Source organism: Leptonotus elevatus, chromosome 15 (assembly GCF_054856555.1).
Source record: "Leptonotus elevatus isolate MCC_2025b chromosome 15, RoL_Lele_1.0, whole genome shotgun sequence".
In the NCBI taxonomy this organism is placed as follows: domain Eukaryota; kingdom Metazoa; phylum Chordata; class Actinopteri; order Syngnathiformes; family Syngnathidae; genus Leptonotus; species Leptonotus elevatus.
This window is the reverse complement of record NC_141253.1, coordinates 13,336,257-13,354,870: the sequence shown is the minus strand read 5'-3', so window position 1 is coordinate 13,354,870 and position 18,614 is coordinate 13,336,257. Positions and strand designations below refer to the sequence as shown.

At 37.5% G+C, this 18,614-nt stretch overlaps 1 protein-coding gene across 2 annotated transcripts; it reads left to right on the top strand.

Annotated features, from left to right (window-relative positions):
- Positions 1-6: 6 nt before the first annotated feature.
- Positions 7-18,196, top strand: lhx6a (LIM homeobox 6a). Of its 2 annotated transcripts, none has more exons than XM_086097637.1 (9): positions 7-437; positions 1,042-1,104; positions 1,858-2,040; positions 3,281-3,402; positions 14,386-14,603; positions 15,040-15,140; positions 15,597-15,692; positions 15,794-15,968; positions 17,177-18,196. In XM_086097637.1, exons 1-9 carry the CDS (start codon positions 135-137, stop codon positions 17,254-17,256), a joined length of 1,341 nt encoding a protein of 446 aa, XP_085953763.1. In that variant the 5' UTR covers positions 7-134; the 3' UTR covers positions 17,257-18,196. The 2 variants fall into 2 exon arrangements, with proteins under 2 accessions (XP_085953763.1, XP_085953762.1); XM_086097636.1 differs by having other exon boundaries at positions 14,383-14,603.
- Positions 18,197-18,614: the final 418 nt, after the last annotated feature.

The window sequence follows — 18,614 nt, the reverse complement described above, 5'->3', positions numbered from 1 at the left end:
GGAAAGCGTTTGCGTGGAGGAATAAGAAGCTGCGTGCAAGTTCCACTTCCTGTTAAAGTCACAACTGCATCCCACCAGTGAGGGAAGACAGCAAGGGTATACAGTGCAGAAGGGGAGGGTGTGCATATGCGCACATGCACGCATTACTACAAGGCTATACTAGACAAACGCGATTTTTGCATCACCACACGAGAGGAGCATCGGGCGAAACGACGTTGTTAAAGAAAAGGAGCTATCGAAACAAAACAAAAAACCCAAAAAAGCGGAGAAGCGCGTTCCGTGCAGCATCGGATGGTAGAAGCTCAGCTGGCCGCTCATCGACGACTTATCCCCGACTTGACTGCGCCGCTGTGAGGCTTCGGGGATTCATGTACTGGAAAAATGAAGTTTTGTCCCCTCTGTCAGAGGGCAACACGGTTTTGTCCACCACGAAGCAGGTAAGGCCAACCATTGTCTGTGTTTGTTGAAGTTATCATTTTTTTCTTCTATTTTTCCACATTTGATTGTTTTTTTATTTTTTATTTGTGTATTATGCATTCTAATGTCACAAACAAGCCAACTCGCTGCTGCACACGTCAACACTCGTGAGGGAAAATAAGAATAGGATTTTAATTACAAGTTGTTTAAGTGTCGAAGAGAAATCACATTTGCAACTCTTTGCGCGACCCGTCGCTTGCCTCCTTGATTGACACATGAAATAGACACTTGTGCAACCTCTTATCCACCAGCTATTTGTAATTACTAGTAGTTTGCCCCCAACCCACCCCCCCCCTCCCCTCCCTCCTCCTGCTCTAATCTCCACGCGTGTCCTGGATTGCAAGGAAACAACGCTATTATTCCGGAAAGCCAATTTGAGATAGCTTCATTTTAAAGGTGTCTTTTTGTTGCCAAGGGAGGGGAGGGAAGGAGTGTGCTTGGGAGTTTATTAAAGCGAGTGTATAAAGCAGATCGTTCCCACTTGGTTGATTTATCACACGAAGGATGACAGCCGTATACGTGGAAAGGTGCGTGATGAAGATGTCGTTTTGGCTTGTGTTGTAGGTGATCTGCAGTGAGCGCCAGAGTGCTGCCGGCTGCAGCGTGGACTCCAAACACACGCAAATGGTAAGACACATATACTCTTTATTTATTAAGGGAGGGCTGCACAGGGAACACTTTTGAATAATGACGAAAACACAGTGTTCGGAAAGTCACAATATATTTACATTGAAATACATTTCAAAATGAATGAAATGTGAAATAGGCTCATGTGATTATATGGTGACTTTCCGAAGACCATGATGCAACCATTTTTATTATTAAACATTAAAAGCACTTGCATGGGAGAAAGGCCTATTTTAGCGTTGTTGTTGTTTTAAAAAAAATAAGGTTTTATATTTTTATAATTACGTACTAATGCTCCATTGATCGGGGCATGGACCAATGCCTTCTGTTCCTGTCCCAGTGAACTATAAGGTTTAAAAAAAAAAAGTAGTTAAAAATAATACAAAATGCATAATTTAATTAAACAACAATATAGTATGTAAGAATTATATAACAATAATATAGTAAAATTATAGTACAAAAAAAAGTAATATAGTAGCTACAGAATAATAGGCCTACATAACACCGATTTAAAAAAATAAAATAAAACGTTTTTCTTTTGTCTTTCAGTAATTTTGGCATTAATTAAACGTGATTCCGCATGTTTTTATTAATTTTGTTCACGTGACCCAGACGTGCGAAAGCTATATTAGTTCAGTGGAAACAAGCGTGTGTGTATGTGTGTGTGTTGGCGTCTGTGCTCGTGTGTGACACTCGGTTCTGATTCGTGAATGCCCCCTATCACCACCAACAACCCCCCCTCCCCTCACGCAGTCTCAATCGGACGCGGAGTCCCAGCGGTCCAACATGGAGCGGGAGGACACGCGATCGTCCCCGAGCACGCCGTCCACGCCCTCCGTGTGCTCGCCCACCTCCACCACCAGCCCGGTGCCCTCCACGGGGAAGAACGTGTGCGCCAGCTGCGGCCTGGAGATCCTGGATCGTTACCTGCTCAAGGTGAGCGCACTCCAGTGAAGGCCACAACGAAACTACAAACATGGCGACCGTTTTCGCTTTAAAATGTTAAACGACCAGGCAAATGAGAAAATATTCGTTTTGTTCATCGTGACATTTTAACATGTAGTCGAGGAGTGTATGGAGAATCCAGTCACAAATACACATTATTATTATTATTATTATTATTATTATTATTATTATTATTATTATTATTATTATTATTATTATTATTATTATTATTATTATTATTATCATTATTATTATTATTACTATTATTATTATTATTATTATTATTATTATTAGTCTTTTAAAAAGCCTGTCAAAACGGTCTGTCAAATGTCCATTTTATTTTCTTTTTTAACCTAAACAATTTTATGTGGCGGGAAAGTGTATCATGACACAAATCAAACGTGATGAAAAATGATAAAAAAAAGTACATTTAAAACTATATTAGATTAACATTTAAAACATGTTCTGCGCATGGCATTATTGAAAATAAATTGAAAACATAATAAGAAAAAACTATTATTACGGGTTAGAATCAGTTTAATAACATTTACATTTACGTATGAGTTTCAATACTTTAAAAGGGCATTGCGTTTAAATCGTGCTGCTAAATTTTATCCAGCAAGATTATTTTAAAATTAAACAATTCCAATTTTTTGTAATACAGGTTTTTAAAATGCAGCCATGAGTTTAATTCGGTGCCATTGTTATTTTTGAAAGACGAAGTTTTCGATTTATTTTCTGAGCTGCATCATAGACATGAGCCTGATTTATTTTGCCACGCATTTTGACCTTGACTTTTACTCATTTTGGCGGTTGATATTTATTCTCACGTATTTAAAAAAAAATTGCCAGCTGTTTATTTGTTTTTTAATGAAAACTACATTTTCAACATTATTTTACTCTGATCCAGGTAAAACAAATGGCCCTTCTTATTTATTTTGTTGTCACTCCGAGTATAATGCCTGCTCTTCTTTGATAAATATTCTAGCAGAGATATTAATGTGAATTTCCCAACAATTTCGACAATAATAAATCATTTAGACCAAACTATTAGCTATTTACAAATGATGTGAACGAAAGGAAATCCATACAAAATGGTGTCCGCGTATATTTGAATATTCAAAATAGAGATAAATTCGATCCTCTTATTTTTATTATTATTACTTATAATTTGATCGTGTCATTAAACTTAAGTTCTCGTATATTTGTTTGTGTGTGTGCGCATGCGCAGGTAAACAACCTGATTTGGCACGTGCGCTGTCTGGAATGTTCCGTGTGCCGGACGTCGTTACGTCAGCACAGTAGCTGCTACATCAAAAACAAGGAGATCTTCTGTAAAATGGATTATTTCAGGTAGGGTAAGTTTACTATACGATTTTATTTGCAAAACACCATCTCCTCTCCTCTCATGTCATCAAGCGCTCGCACACGCTTTAACTGCAAGTTTCCTCTCTGCAGACGCAGAGAAAATTGCCTTGCATGGGATAAAAGGGGGGGGGGGGCTTGAAACGCTGCCGTTCGAATTGTTCATTTTCAAAATAAAAATAATATTCATAATACTATAGCTACCTTAACGAATCATTGTTGCTTTAGTTAATTTTGATATTATTGTGTAATATTTACTCGTTCATTATTATTGACTATTAGCAACCTCGTTTGTTTAGCAACAATGAATAATATAGTTTTAGTTTGGGCCAGTATTCATTTTGTTAAAAATAGTTGATTTAAAATGAAATTAAACTGTGAGTAAAACACGTGTCAAAATTATGAAAACATAATAATTATCGTCATATTATATATTACTAGTATTTCTACCTATGAATACAATACTAAAATACACGTATACTCACTTTCTTGAGCATGTTGCATGCAGATGCAGACCTATTTGTAAACCAATGATAGAAACGTTGCAATATGACTTGGCTGAAGTTTTGCAATGATTTCAAGACAGCATTGCAGAGGCAGGAAAACAAAGATTGTTTTCTAGTTGACATGGTTTTGCTTCATTCAGCCATCACGCAAAGACAAAATCAAAGCCAGGCCACAGCTGTCGTCAGCTGTTAGCACGACAATCAACAAGTAACTTTTGTCAAACAAAACAGCTTTATTAAAGACAACAATAAATGTCTCAGACATACTAACATGAAAACAATGATATATGTTTGCAGTTTTTCTTTTACTTGCATAAAATCATCAAGGATACAGAAACCACCCAAAATGCATGTATGATGCAATCACAGTCATGGACAAACACAGGGTGTTGTCATTTCTTCATCTTGGAGGAGGATGAGGAGGAGTGCTTCCAATTGTTAGAGCAAGGCTGTGGATTTCTACTGTTTGCCATTGACAGTTTACATCATTTAAACGTATAGAGCTGGACAGTATGTGTATGCATGTGCATTGGTCATGCAGTATTGGCAGAAAATTGAAAGGTCAGGAGCCAAAATGGTGGCCGTGAATGATTTTTTTTTATTGGGTGGAGTAAGATAGTTGAAGATGTTTTATTAATTATCAAGAAGGCTTACAATTTCTTCACCTTTTTTTTTTTTTGCATGCTGTTGTTATTAGTTTATGCTGAGGTTATGGCATATACAGTGAAGAAATGCTCGGCCACCATTACCACAATCAGAACCAAAATTAAATAGTAGCGTACATACTCATCAAAAGCAAGGCCATATTCTTTATTATTTGATTCCTGAAAGGTACATTTAGTAATATTTTAAGGCACAGTTTGAGCGTGAACACTGTACTTAAACATAGGAAAATAAAAATATGATTCCATTCAATTGTATTCCACAAGCAAATTATATCAAATCTGTAATTTAAAGATTAAATGCAAATGTACCCAAAAGTTAAACACAACTGAACTGTACTTAAGCATGCAGTAATTCCTTGGCGAACTTTGAGAAGCATTAGTTTGTGTTTTGGCCTGAAAATCCAGACGTCAGGACACAAATGTCAGCGTGTGATCGAAACCTGACACAAAACCATGGCTGAGGTTTATAATCACCAGCAATTAGCTGTCCTCCACCCCAGACCTCCAGACCAGCAATTAGACCGCCCCGAGTGCCTGGTCAGCACCTTTTTTTTTTTTTTGGGTGATTTGAATGTGATTCTTATCCCAAACTAACAAACACGTTCGCCCTTCAATACACCCGGTCTACTATGTGTAAAGAAATGCACACATGTACTGTATATCACCTGGCTTGACGCAGCCACACAAACACACCCTGGGGTCTGTGTTTATTTATGCACGTCCAGCAGCTGTCAATCATTTGCTTTTTATTATTTTCACAACACACATTTCTGTTTGCTCTGCCAGGTTCGTACTAATACTCGAGCTGACCCTTTTCCGTTTAAACGCCCCCTCGGCGGTCACCCCTCGCGCCCCCAAACTGCTCCCCAGACTGTGAGCCATTATTAAATATGTAAAATAGACGTTAAGTGTATGCGAGCGCCTTGAGGAAAGGTACAAATGGCTGTCACATGGCCTGATGTTATGCCATCATCACCAATGAGCTGTATAGTAAATCCGTTAACTCAATTATTGGCAGCTTGGCAGTGACTGTAATCTCCCCCCCCCCCCCCCCCATTATATAAAGTCTTTTGAGGGTCATACAAAAAAAATATATGATGCAGCTATAGAAGATCATTTGTGGGTAAAACGTTTTGAGGATTTTTAAAATAGCTTTAGATGTTCTTAAAATTGCACGGCAGGCCGGTCATGATCAAATGATCTAACAGGCCTAATGTTACGCACCAAGTGTGAGGGCAGCACAGTAATCTGACTTGGTCAATGAAATTGTGTATTTGAAGTATGTAACGGTATCTCGTATGATTCAGTATTGCAGAAAGACGAACACACACACCTTTTTGGAGCCACGCACTTAACTCCAAGGCTAAGGAGCCATTTTGGTTACTTCAGTGGGACTGCATGTCTCACCATGAGGCAGTAGAATAAGCTAAAAACAATAAGGCTAAAAATACAAAGCTCAATATTAACCTGCTTTCGATTTTTTTGAAGTACACTACAAACAGTTTGAAAGTGTGATTTTTATTATTTGTAATTAGTAAAAACTGAATCCACCCATTTTTATCGAGCTCAGGGGGCGGCCATTTTGACACTTGCTGTCAACTGAAAATGACATCACAGTTGCTCAGGGCTCAAGAAACAACCAATCACGGTTCACCTGTTTTGAGTTTGGTCATGTGGCATCACTGATTTCTAAATATATGATTGGATAGCCTGGATAGGCCAAGACTTTTGAAGCCGCGAGGCCACCATATTGCTCCTCCCAAGAAACGTTGCTCAGCATACGAACCTATACATCTACACTAATTGCAGAAACCTTTTGAAACACTACTTAGCAGAAACAGCATGATTTATGATGTTTTAAATTTGTTAAACATAGACAAGAGGACTCCAGACATTTTACAACTTGCCTTAAATGTATAAATTACCTGCTTAATGAGGTTTACAGGAGGAAAGTTGTATATTTTAAATTAATAATTCTAACTGTAATTCAACAAAAATGCCTCTGCTTCATCTAATATTGTGGTCTTAGGAACTGACTGATAAAAGAAAATGTGGGTCTTCAAAGCAGTGCATACTTTGTTACTTGTTAATTTTATTTTTTTTACTTGTTAAAAAATAGTGACCACCCCGCCCCCGGCCCTATACTAACTGCCTACGCGCTGTACATGTCTAATCTGACTGTACGTACAGTATACTTTATATTTTCTACACTAGTCTGCTCGCGAGATGGGAGGAGCAAGATGGCCGCCCCGTGACTTCAATGGCTTGCACGGGCGTGAATGGGCTGTCGACTATTCAGTCATATATTCAGATCAGTGTGTGGCATTCACAATCTGGGCCGTGATTGGTCCTTACCCGAGCCCTGACTAACTGTGATGTCATTTTCAGTCGACAGCAAGTGTCAAAATGGCCGCCCCCTGAGATGGACAAAAACGGGTGGATTTTGGTGCTGTGTTTCTGTTCCACAAATATTAATCACGATACTATGTTTAGACTAGTGGGGCTGTATAGGAAAATGTTTGTGTTGGCTTCCCCTTTAAAGTAACTATTACTTACTAATTTGAAGTAGTTTGGATCTAATCTAATCTAATCTAATGAAATCAAACTGGCCTTTCCTTAATCTTGCCGTCTTTTACAATTTTTCCTGTTGTCATTTATATTCTCTGCTGTGTAAAGCGTTTTAGCAAATAAGGACTATATAAATTTGATGAATTATCTAATCTAATCTAATCTAATCTAATCTAATCTAATCTAATCTAATCTAATCTAATCTAATCTAATCTAATCTAATCTAATCTAATATAATCTAATCTAATCTAGCTATCAGTTGATCGTATATGTACACTATTCGGACACTTTTTTTCCCTTTATGATGGGAATTTTAATGTTTGACAATAGCTGAAGGTCGGTGCTCATTTGCATAATGATATGTTTTGGTTATCATTTCTTTGGAAGTCACTGTGAATATCAGGAATGAAAATAGGCAATTTTATCAAAAAGCAGATGTGTGATGATGGTTACTTCTGTAAATAGAAGAGTTTTATTTTTTATTTTTTTTTACTTTAAACAGTGGTGACGTGTCCAGAATCTTTTGGACCATTTTCAAAACGATGTTTTCTCATCTATGTCCCTCTCTCATCTGGCTTTGGACTGACAGCTGCTTTAATAGGACGTAATAGCAGGAAATCAGAGTGGGTTTCCGTCGATGAGTGCGTGTAGGTGTGTGTGTTTCGGTTGAGATGGGGTAGGTGCAGTAAATTTGTGTGTATGTTGGGATAGAAGTGCAGGACAGAGCCCTTGCTGTGCCACTGAAACCTAGATTTCAGGCCTTGGGATCTTACACACACACAAACACACCTACACACACACACACTCGCACACAGGAAGTCTCATCGCTGTTCCAATCAGCAGCACATCAGGGTGCTCATACTGTACCCGGAGTGAGCTTTGTTAAGCGAAACGTGTGCGTATGTGTGGCTGAATTGTCGCCGTAATTACTCATCAACCCACCTCTGGTTAGGTGATTAGGTTTCCATAGCAACCAGCCGCATGCAGAATTGCAAGTTTTTCCTTTAGAGGACGGAATTAATCAAAAACGATAATACGACATCTGTCACACAAAGACTCAATTATTCGACACTTACTGCATTAATGCTGGATATTGCGCATGATTGAAATGATTATTTATAGATCTCCTTTCCTTTGTAGACTTGATACGAAACCACATGCTATTAAAAAAAAGAAGAAGAAGAAGAAGGAGCAAATGCTAGATGTGATCAATCTGACAGAGGTTATTATGGAGTACTCACCATAATAATAATAATAATAATAATAATAATATTTAATAATAATAATAATAATGATGATAATAATAATAATTACTCAGTTTGTCATTTTACAGTGTACTACTGTACTTGATGCTTGATCGAGGGTGTTAACACTAATCCAAACTCAACCCTGAGATCTTGTTGCAGAATTAGTCTAAAGAAAAATATATACATATATATATATATATATATATATATATATATGAGGGGGTATGGAGATGAAGATAGAGGAGGCGGAGGGAGGCCTTGAAATGAGTGATGATTTGCAGCGTTCTCTGGGTTTTGTCTACAGAGTATCGAGCTGACAAGCTGTCATGCTCGATTAGTAGCTCAGTCCCACAATGTTTTGCTTTTTACTGTATAGCAAGAGGGGAGCTCGCCATAACAATCTGTAATGATACGCCAGTGCTCTACAGTATATACCACAAAGTCCATTTGTCTCCAGCATGACTTGGTTGGACTATATCAGTGACAACTTTGGCAAACTGGCTCAATGTATTGCAAAGACACCACAGGATGCTCGTTATCATGACCGGCTTGAATAGTGGAATTTATTTTTTGATCGTTTTATATGGACGTTATTGGATTGTCAGATCGGGTGGGAAGTTTAAGTGCAGTATATTCCTTAACTTATCACAGAACACTATTGAAACAAAACTATATTAATAAGCTTGATCTGCAGTTAATGGCAGGTTTGACTTTTTAATATGATGTGTATTCTCTGTATTTATTTACTCTCAACATACAGCACCCTGAAGCTGATTTTATACTGCAGGTCCAAGTGGCCAATTCCCATCTATATATGATTTAAATGTATTTTTCCAAGTGACCCATATCCATGATCCTCGGGGGTCAACATCTTTTGGAAATTGAGAGATACTGAATTATGTGAAGGCCTACCTGTTTGATACACACTTCTGAAATGACAAATTTTGAATGTGAATGAGTTCTCACGATAATTATCAATAAACAGATACATAGCAATGTGCAGCACTTTACTGTATTTCTTTAAATCTACAATTGTTTATATTCTCAAATGAGACCTTCTGCAACACTTCTAGGAAATCACAATGTCCCATTACTGATGACTTATATTTTATGAGACATCAAGTGACCCCCATTGCATTAATTTACTCAACCTGCATGCCCACCTACACAAGCATCAAATTCCGGCCACAAACACGCTGGAATACACAGAAATGACTGTTTATACATTAAAAAAAAAAAAGTAAAAATATAACTATAGCCTGTATAATGTAAATAATAATAATAATAATAATAAATATTTGATCTTTAAATTTAGTTTGACTATAACAACATTATGGATGTGTTGTTTAGGTAGATGCCAGAACGTATAGTGTATGTAGATGATGGTCACCACATTTAGATGTGCTTACACTGCAGTCACATTGGAAGATATCTGATTGTGTGTTTTTTCCTCCACTTTATCATTTATTTATTAAGTATCAGCTCTTTTTTTTTATTTTTTATTTTTTTTTACTAGGCAGTAGTTTTATATTTCACTTTTTAAAATTGTTATACATGCCTTCTATAACTGCAGTTCAACAAGTTGCTCCATTTCCTACGGTGCTTGTCCTCATTAGGGTCACGGGGTGAGCTGGGGTATTTTTCAGTTAATTTTGAACAAAAAGCAGGTTACATATAGACAAAAAAAAACAACCACTCACATTCACATCTATGGACAATTTAGACTTGTCATTTATTTCAATTGTGTGTCACATATGGCAATAATATCATGAGATTTCCACCACTCAGGAAGTGAGTGCGACCTCCATTCATGCTATGCTCGCCTATAAATAGACTCATATAGTTCCATGTATGGATGGATGGCGCACCAAAAAGAGGAGGAGAACACGCTTGTGAGGATTCAGGGCACAACAGTGGGCTTTCATCCCAGACAGAGTGGACTTGAGTGGGCTGGTTCTCTGCCAAAACCCACTCAAGTGGCGGCCCTTGTACTTCCCCCACTGCAAATCCCCCGCACCCCCACCCCCATCTCTAATTCACCCTTTCCTTCACTTTGCTTTTGTCTCTTCCCGTCTCATAATCCATCGTAGCTTTTCCCTGCTTTTTGTGACCTTTGCTGCTTGTGTTTTATCTGAAGTAGCAGTAGTGGATATTATGAGCATTGACTTTTGTGTCCCCCATAAAGTGATGAAAGTTGATTTGATGTCAATAATGTCACTTATATTTTTCAGCGCAGTAAAGCGGTCCAAAACTATGGACAGTAAGATCACTGTCAAAAAGGTGTATCCGTAAAAAAACACGGCGTATCCATGATAAACGATTTGTATCCGTAATAGTAATGTTTCGTGTGTTCGCGTGTTAAAAATGTGTGTGTGTGTGTGAATTTGTTTCTTGCGGATACGACTCCTCGGTTGAGAATACGCCTCCACTGCTGTGGATCTGAATCCAGAACATGCAACAACAATTACAATTACAATTACGATGACGTCACAGGCAGGTCACAGGGGAAACTAGTTGAGCCGTGATTCCTCCACCTGCGCATGCGGCAAGAAGATTTGTATATATTTTTTTTTTTGCATGCGCCAAGAAGATAGAAGATTGCAAAAATGGCAGACGCGAGCAGTTTGGATGGGGCTTCTCACAGCTCAGGTCAAGCGTCATTGCAGCAGGTAACGTTAATAACGTCACTATCCAGTTAATTTTATAGAAAGTAATATTATTATTATTATTATTATATATATATATTTTAATAATAAAATAAAATTTAATTAAATGCAGAAGGTTACGTTAACAACAACAGTATCCAATTTATTTTTATTTTATTGTGTTATTATTATTATCATTATTTAAAATAATAATAAAATAAAATAAAAAAACATTTATGTAAAATATATTGGATAATGTTGTTGCTAAAGTTACCTGCGGTGAGAAGCCCCATCCAAACTGCTCGCATCTGCCATTTTTGCAATCTTCTATCTTCTTCACGCATGCAAAAAAAATAAATACAAATCTTCTTGCCGCATGCGCAGGTGGAGGAATCACGGCTCGACTAGTTTCCCCTGTAACCTGTAACCCTTACGTCATCGTAATTTGCATGTTCTGGATTCGTATCCACAACAGTGGAGGCATATTTTATTCGTACTCACAAGAAAAAAAATCACACACACACATTTTTGACACGCGAACACACGAAACATTACTCTTACGTGATCTTACTCCATACAAAACCAGTTTCATGCAGACGTATTTTAATGGACCGGTGTAAAAACAAATAAAAACAAATGATTACAAATACAACTCACCATTACGATGAATAAGCCGGCTGTCCTCAAATTGTGTTTCATAGCATACCACACATTGTAAAATGGTACATCGTAGCCTGTAGTATATTACAGACGGGTGCCGTACTGCGACAAGTGTTGGGCTATGAATAGTTAATAGTTGCCTGCGTATTTTTGAACATAACATTTTGTTAACAAAGATTGAGCTTCACTTGGTGCCACCAGTCCCACTTTAGCACTGGCATGATTGTAAGACTAGCTGCTATCGGAGTAGCCAAAGCTAACTAGCGAGCGTGACCGCTATTCTCATCCGCGACTAACTTGTTTTTGTACTCTCAGACCCACGCAGACAAATGGAGGTTGTGTTGACTTGTTGGCCAGAGATTTGGCAAGTCGTAAGCCCTCTGTAAAGTGGCTAATTGGCGAGATGCTAAAAAGTTAGTCGATTTGAAGCTTTGAATTTCAATGGGGAGAAATAACGTAGGCTTGTCGACTAGTCAACTAATGAGTACAACCCCTACTGGCAACATAATGGACTGAAATATTCATATTGACAATTCCGAGATTAGGTCACAAGAAAACATTTCCATCATGTGCCTATAAGATTCAAGGTTTAGCACAAGTTTAGTGCAAATGGATAAATTTTGTCCTGTGCTGATGCAAAGATGGGTTTCTATGGAAACATCGCTACTTGCTAGAACCCTAAAGCCAAGGGATTTAGAACCATCTAGTGGTGGACTAATAATCCATTCATGTTAAAAACCCACAATATATTAAAAAAGTTCTATCACATCAACGTACATTTTATGACATGTTTGCTGCCATCTTTCTGCCACAGATACCCGAAGGAAAATAATTTTGTGAATGTAGTTAGCCTCTGGTGATAGTTGCACCTCGTGACGGACCCAGTGGTTTACCCGCCGCTTACCTTACACAGCTGGTGCCTGCATGTAGTCTTCGCTATGATTTGGGCTCCCAACCGTTGTCTTCCTGTGTTTTGCTCTCGCTAGCTTTTGCTAGCTTCTCCCGCTAGTCTCTCTTGTTAGCCATTCCAGCTAGCTAGGACAGCTGCCTACATGAAAACAAACAATAATACAACAACAATAATACACCATCATATCATTTATTTTTCATGTTAATAAACTTAAAAGACATATATGTTACATTTGCATGAAAGATGTTACAAATCAGTGCGTTAGCGTCATTAAACGGGGGTCTGCTCTGCCTCCATCACCACAGTGTTTGTCTCCTTCTGTCCTCAAACACATTTACCACCAGGTGAACACTTCCAATAAGCAGCATGTGTTTATTTCAGATATTAACGCCTCATTTCAGCCGCGTCTGTCGTTAATCATTTGTTGTCCTCGCAATGTTTACCTTCTCTTTCCAAAACTCTTATCCGCTGGCCTCGTGCCCTTCAAACAATCCCCACTCCCACTCTATAGCGATCCTTCCTGTATAATGTCGCCTGACCTCAGTGTTGCTATCGGTTACAGCCGCTACAGGGAGTGATGTCATCCATTTCTTTTCTTTTTTTTCCCATCTTCAACTCTGGGAAACCATAGTGTACTTACTGTGTGTGTGTTATTTCAGGGTTTTCAGGAATCACTCATGAAATTGCAGGTGTTGATTTGTTTGCGTTCACAGCTCAAATGGGAGACTTGTAGCGCCTTCAGACCCCCATTTTTTTCTGCTGGGCAAAATTTATTTTTTGTGTGCGTGTGTGTGTGCTGATTTTGACTCTTTTCCCACATAAGAACAACATGGAAACATTTTGGGGGTGTTATCTCATGTTTTTAGTTGTTATAGTGGACGCCAGGATAATATGGCTGTAACGTGTTGTAAACTTACCAAGCTTATATGCAACATTTTTAACACGAACATCATGCAAATCAACTTGCAATTGTGATTGGTTAGTTCAGATCCAATCATGAAACAGACATCATCCAAATTATGCTTTTTATTGGTTTAGAGACGCAAATATGTCATGTCCACTGCAATCATCTATGGGTCTGAAGGGGTTAATGTAGGCCACATCCTCCTCCAAGGTTCCCTCAGTCCTCCATAAAGTTTAAAATAAAACATCAATGTTGGTGAAAGGACATTAAAAAAAATAAGTTAGTAGTCAGGCAACACGTTTTTTCAAAGTTAGATTTTGAGTTTTATTTTATTTTATTTTATTTTTGCCGCCAATAGTTTACCTTTTACTGAAAATGAGTATCGGCTCCATATATCGGTTATTGGCCTTTGTGATGACGAATAATAGGTATCTGCCCTAAAAAAACATATTTAAAAAAAAAGTTGTTTAGCTAGATTGTTCTGTCATCGGATTTGTGATTTTTTTACTTGCTGATCGGTGATTTGGTGAGTGGCTCCAAAATCCTGATCAAGTAAAGCGATGAAGTGAAGAAAAATTGCAATTCTGCTACAGATTTTCTGCCAAAATGAAACAAACCAATTTACTTCGCAAAAAAACACGAAATATGCACATTTGATTTGCTTTAGTGGGCCACATAAAATGATGTGACTGGTTCTTGAAACCCAGGCTTTGAATCTCACACCTTTGAGTTGAGGAATCATTCGGATAATAATCTCCATTTGCATTCTATTCAATTTAAAGGACAAGCGCTATAGACAATGGATGGATGGACCCAGTTGCGTTTAATGTACCTCAGCCGTTCTCTTCTTCTGTCCCTCACAGTAGGTTTGGTACTAAGTGCGCCCGCTGCGGGCGTCAGATCTACGCCAGCGACTGGGTGCGGCGCGCCAGAGGCAACGCGTACCACTTGGCGTGCTTCGCGTGCTACTCGTGCAAGAGGCAGCTGTCCACGGGGGAGGAGTTCGGCCTGGTGGAGGAAAAGGTGCTGTGCAGGATCCACTACGACACCATGGTGGAGAATCTCAAGCGAGCGGCGGAGAGCGGTGAGTCGGTCAAAGTTTCGGGATGCTAAAAACAGTCAATCTCACAAAATACCACAAACCACGGACTCAGGAGCAACCAAGGCTAACACAAAAAGTTCTGTCAGCCAAATAGTTGGCCAAAATAGTTTTCATTGGTGTAGTTTTGTCCAATGCAATCTATATTATTGTAAAAGCTAGCATATAAATGCCCCAAAAAAAATGCAACGCCGTGTCTAACTTTTGTCTCTTGGCTTTGAATGTGACATACTTCAATATTTAGCAACATTTTTGAAAAATCTGATGATAACCAGATTAGCCCAAAACCGCAACAGCAACATTGTGTAATATTGCCTAAGCTTTCAGATTTATAACCATGTAGCAAAAGGGAAACATTTTTGATTTATTTAATAAAAAACTAATCATCTGCTTATTGTGTGTGCTTTTTTTTTTTCTCCAGGTAATGGTATCACATTGGAGGGAGCCGTTCCGACGGAACAAGATAATCAGCCCAAACCGGCCAAAAGGGCACGAACGTCTTTCACTGCGGAACAGCTGCAGGTGACATAAATAGGACTCACTCTAATATAAATATTATTCAAGCAGAAATATGGAAGAATTTGACAACATATGTTCTGGGAGCCACATAGGGTCCGCTTCTTTCTTTAATCCGGCCCACTAAGCATTTGCATGATCTAGAGTCCTGTCATATTTGTTGCATTCATTTAGTATCCCAATAAATTCAAATGTATTTATTAATTTCCATAGTTTTGTTATTAATTTATGTCACTAGTTAATTAAATAAAATGCAATGCATTCATTAAATAAACAAATACAGAATTTTATAATTAATACATACATAAATAAAAACAACTTTGGTATAATGAACAATTGGATGAGTATTATTTAAATTATAAACGATAACATTAACAGTGATATTTTTTTCTAATATTTGAAATCATATTTGTAGAATTGTCCCTTTGTGCCACTTTAAACCAACACGTCACTTTTGTACAGATCATGCAGGCCCAATTTGCCCAGGACAACAATCCAGATGCCCAAACATTACAAAAACTAGCCGACATGACGGGTCTCAGCAGGCGAGTTATTCAGGTGAGCACACACTGCATGCTTATATGGAAACAGCTGTCATAATCATCAGCAAGATTTGTGGAAGCACGATACGTAATACGTGATTGCATCACTCTTCATAGGTGTGGTTTCAAAACTGCAGAGCAAGACACAAAAAGCACACGCCCCAGCATAGCGGGGGCCCGCAGGGTCACCCCCAGTCCAGGATACCCTCGTCCTTGCCCGATGAGCTTCATTACTCCCCCTTCGGCAGCCCCGACCGGGCGCGTATGGTTGCCCTGCATGGATACATCGACAGTACGTCGTTGAGCTTGTCTGATTTTCAGATTTTTGCTAGCAATTTACAAATAACATGACATGAATGATTAAGACTTTCACAATTAGAAGCAATGAACAAATAATACAAGTCTAAAATAAAATAAATACTGATGTGACTCTGCTTGCAAATAAAATTATTTAAGCTTTCTTAATATTAAAATAATATAATTGTAATAATTAAAATTATTATACTTCATTTTATACACAAATTATACAATATAAATTCAATCTCAATTGGCTTGAAGTTAGAATTATAATGACAACAAATGACGAGGGATTTTCAAAATAAAACAGTAAAACAAAATGATACAGTAATGTTTGATATAATACGGTTGATTTTTTTCATTCTAATTATTAAAAAGCACCCATGAATCTTAGATTGTAAATAAAATTACCTTTATCTGAATAATAATTTTTTAACATAATAATAATAATAATTATTAAATTAAGATAAAATATTATAATAATATTAATAACATTTAAATATTGTTTAAAATAAAAAGTCTTAAAATATAATAATTATAATTAAAAACATGCAAGACTTTTCACTTGCAGCAATTATTCATAAACATGTTTTTTTAAACATGCACTTTATTATTTTAATAATAATAATAATAATAACAATAATAAAAATACAAAACTTAAGTTATAAAAAATTCTGAATCATTAGAATAATTGTGCAAAAATACTATTAGATAAAGGCATATTTTCATAAATACAATCATTTATAAATAAAACAATGTAAATCCATAAACAATAAAAGTCAAATTAAAACACATCATATGAAAATAATAATTATAATAAAAACAAGCAAGACTTTTCACTTGCAGCCATTATTCATTTAAAAAATATTATTTAAAAAACATGTACTTTATTATTTTAATAATAATAATAATAACAATAATGAAAATACAAAACTTTAGTTATAAAAAAATATTAATCTTTAAAATAATTGTACAAAAATACTATTAGATAAAGAAGACACATTTTCATAACTAAAATTATTTATAAATAAAACAATGTAAATCTATAAACAGTAAAAGTCAATTTAAAACATATTTCTATAAATAATGAATATATATATATATATATATATATATATATATATATATATATATATAAAAACACTTTATTTGCATGCATTTTACACAAATTTACAAATTTGTGCGTATATGTGTGTTGTACAGGTCACCCTTTCTCCGTGTTGACCTCCCAGAGTCTCCCCCATCAGGCCATGTCACTGCCCCAGTTGCCCCTCAGCCGCTAGCGCACCTCCACTGCTCCGACCTTTTACAACCCCTCAAACCCCCGAGCCCTGACCCTTGACCTCCAATCACTGACGCCCGCGTGGCAACCGTGAGGTCGAGCGGGAGTCGGCTCGGAGGAGAGAAAGAGAAAAGAAGTATTCCGCCTCCTCGTGTATGGTGTGATTGATCATACGCACATCGTACAACCGGAAAGGTTGTGACTTGGGAGGGGTTTGGAAGCGTGGAAGTGACTCAAGCAGAAGGACTGAAGCCTCTGGAGGGCTGCAAATGAATGGGAAGAGGAGATTTGTCACAGTGGCTCAGTGGTGGGCAGCAAGACCTTGGAAGTCCACCAAAATGAAATTCACTCACCCTACAAAATGACTCACGGCAACAAAACCTCGTTGTGATGGATGGCCTCCTTTCCAATTGCCAATTTTGTCAATGGTTTCAATGCCTAAAAATGAAGGATGACCGCAAAGCACAAAGTCTGAGTATTTCTTAAATTTCAGGTTTCTTTATACAGACTGCATACTGGTGGTCAAACTCATCATTCCTTAAAAACAAACAAAAAGATGAAATAAAATAATGCCTGTGTTTGCTTGGAGTGAAACAGTATTGGTACAAAACTGACAAAAATGGAACATACTAGTAAGATGTGACTTTTTTCGTGTGTGCGTGTGCATGTGTGTGTGTGTATGTGTGTTGGGGAAGGTCTGTGCATCATGTACGCAAGTGCCACGGCCATCGTGTAAAGAAGCGGATCCAACGTGAACCTCAACGTCCTTGTATTTATTGAGATGAAAAAAATCCCTGTAAAGCACTTTTTGTTTGATTTTTGTCAAATAAAATGAGAGAAACAACAACAATGAAATGAAAAAGTTTATTTGATAGACTGTACATCATCAATGTTTTGTGTAAACAAATGCAATAAAACAGAATGTGATGAATTTGTGGTCAACCTCCATGACTAGTATGACTTGTTTGACTATGTGGCTAGCAAACTAAATTGAACCTTTGTGTAAATCAGCTGTCTTCATCCTTTTTTGCACCACAGAATGTTACAAACTCAAATAGGAAAAAATACAAACAACTGATATTTCAACACAAACTGCACATGCAATTTACTGGCAGTAGTTGTGAAACTCTTCTTCGCTATGGCCAAGCCCCTGCCTGCCAGAAGCTCATGACACGCTATGGGACCTGCAATTGACTGGCACCCAGTCCAGGGTGTACCCTGCCTCTGGAACCCAGAACCTCAGAGCTGTCAGGTAGATGTAATGTGATTGGCTGATGACCAATCCAGGGTTTACCCTGCTTCATTACCCAAAACCAGCTGGGATAGGTTCCGGATAAGCGCTGTAGCAAATGGACTGAG

Coding starts and splice junctions, on each gene's coding strand:
- lhx6a (XM_086097636.1), top strand. CDS start 135: ATGCACGCATTACTACAAGGCTATACTAGACAAACGCGATTTTTGCAT. Junction 15,693..15,793: donor TCAGCAGGCGAGTTATTCAG/GTGAGCACACAC, acceptor CACTCTTCATAG/GTGTGGTTTCAAAACTGCAG. Junction 15,969..17,176: donor CCTGCATGGATACATCGACA/GTACGTCGTTGA, acceptor TGTGTTGTACAG/GTCACCCTTTCTCCGTGTTG.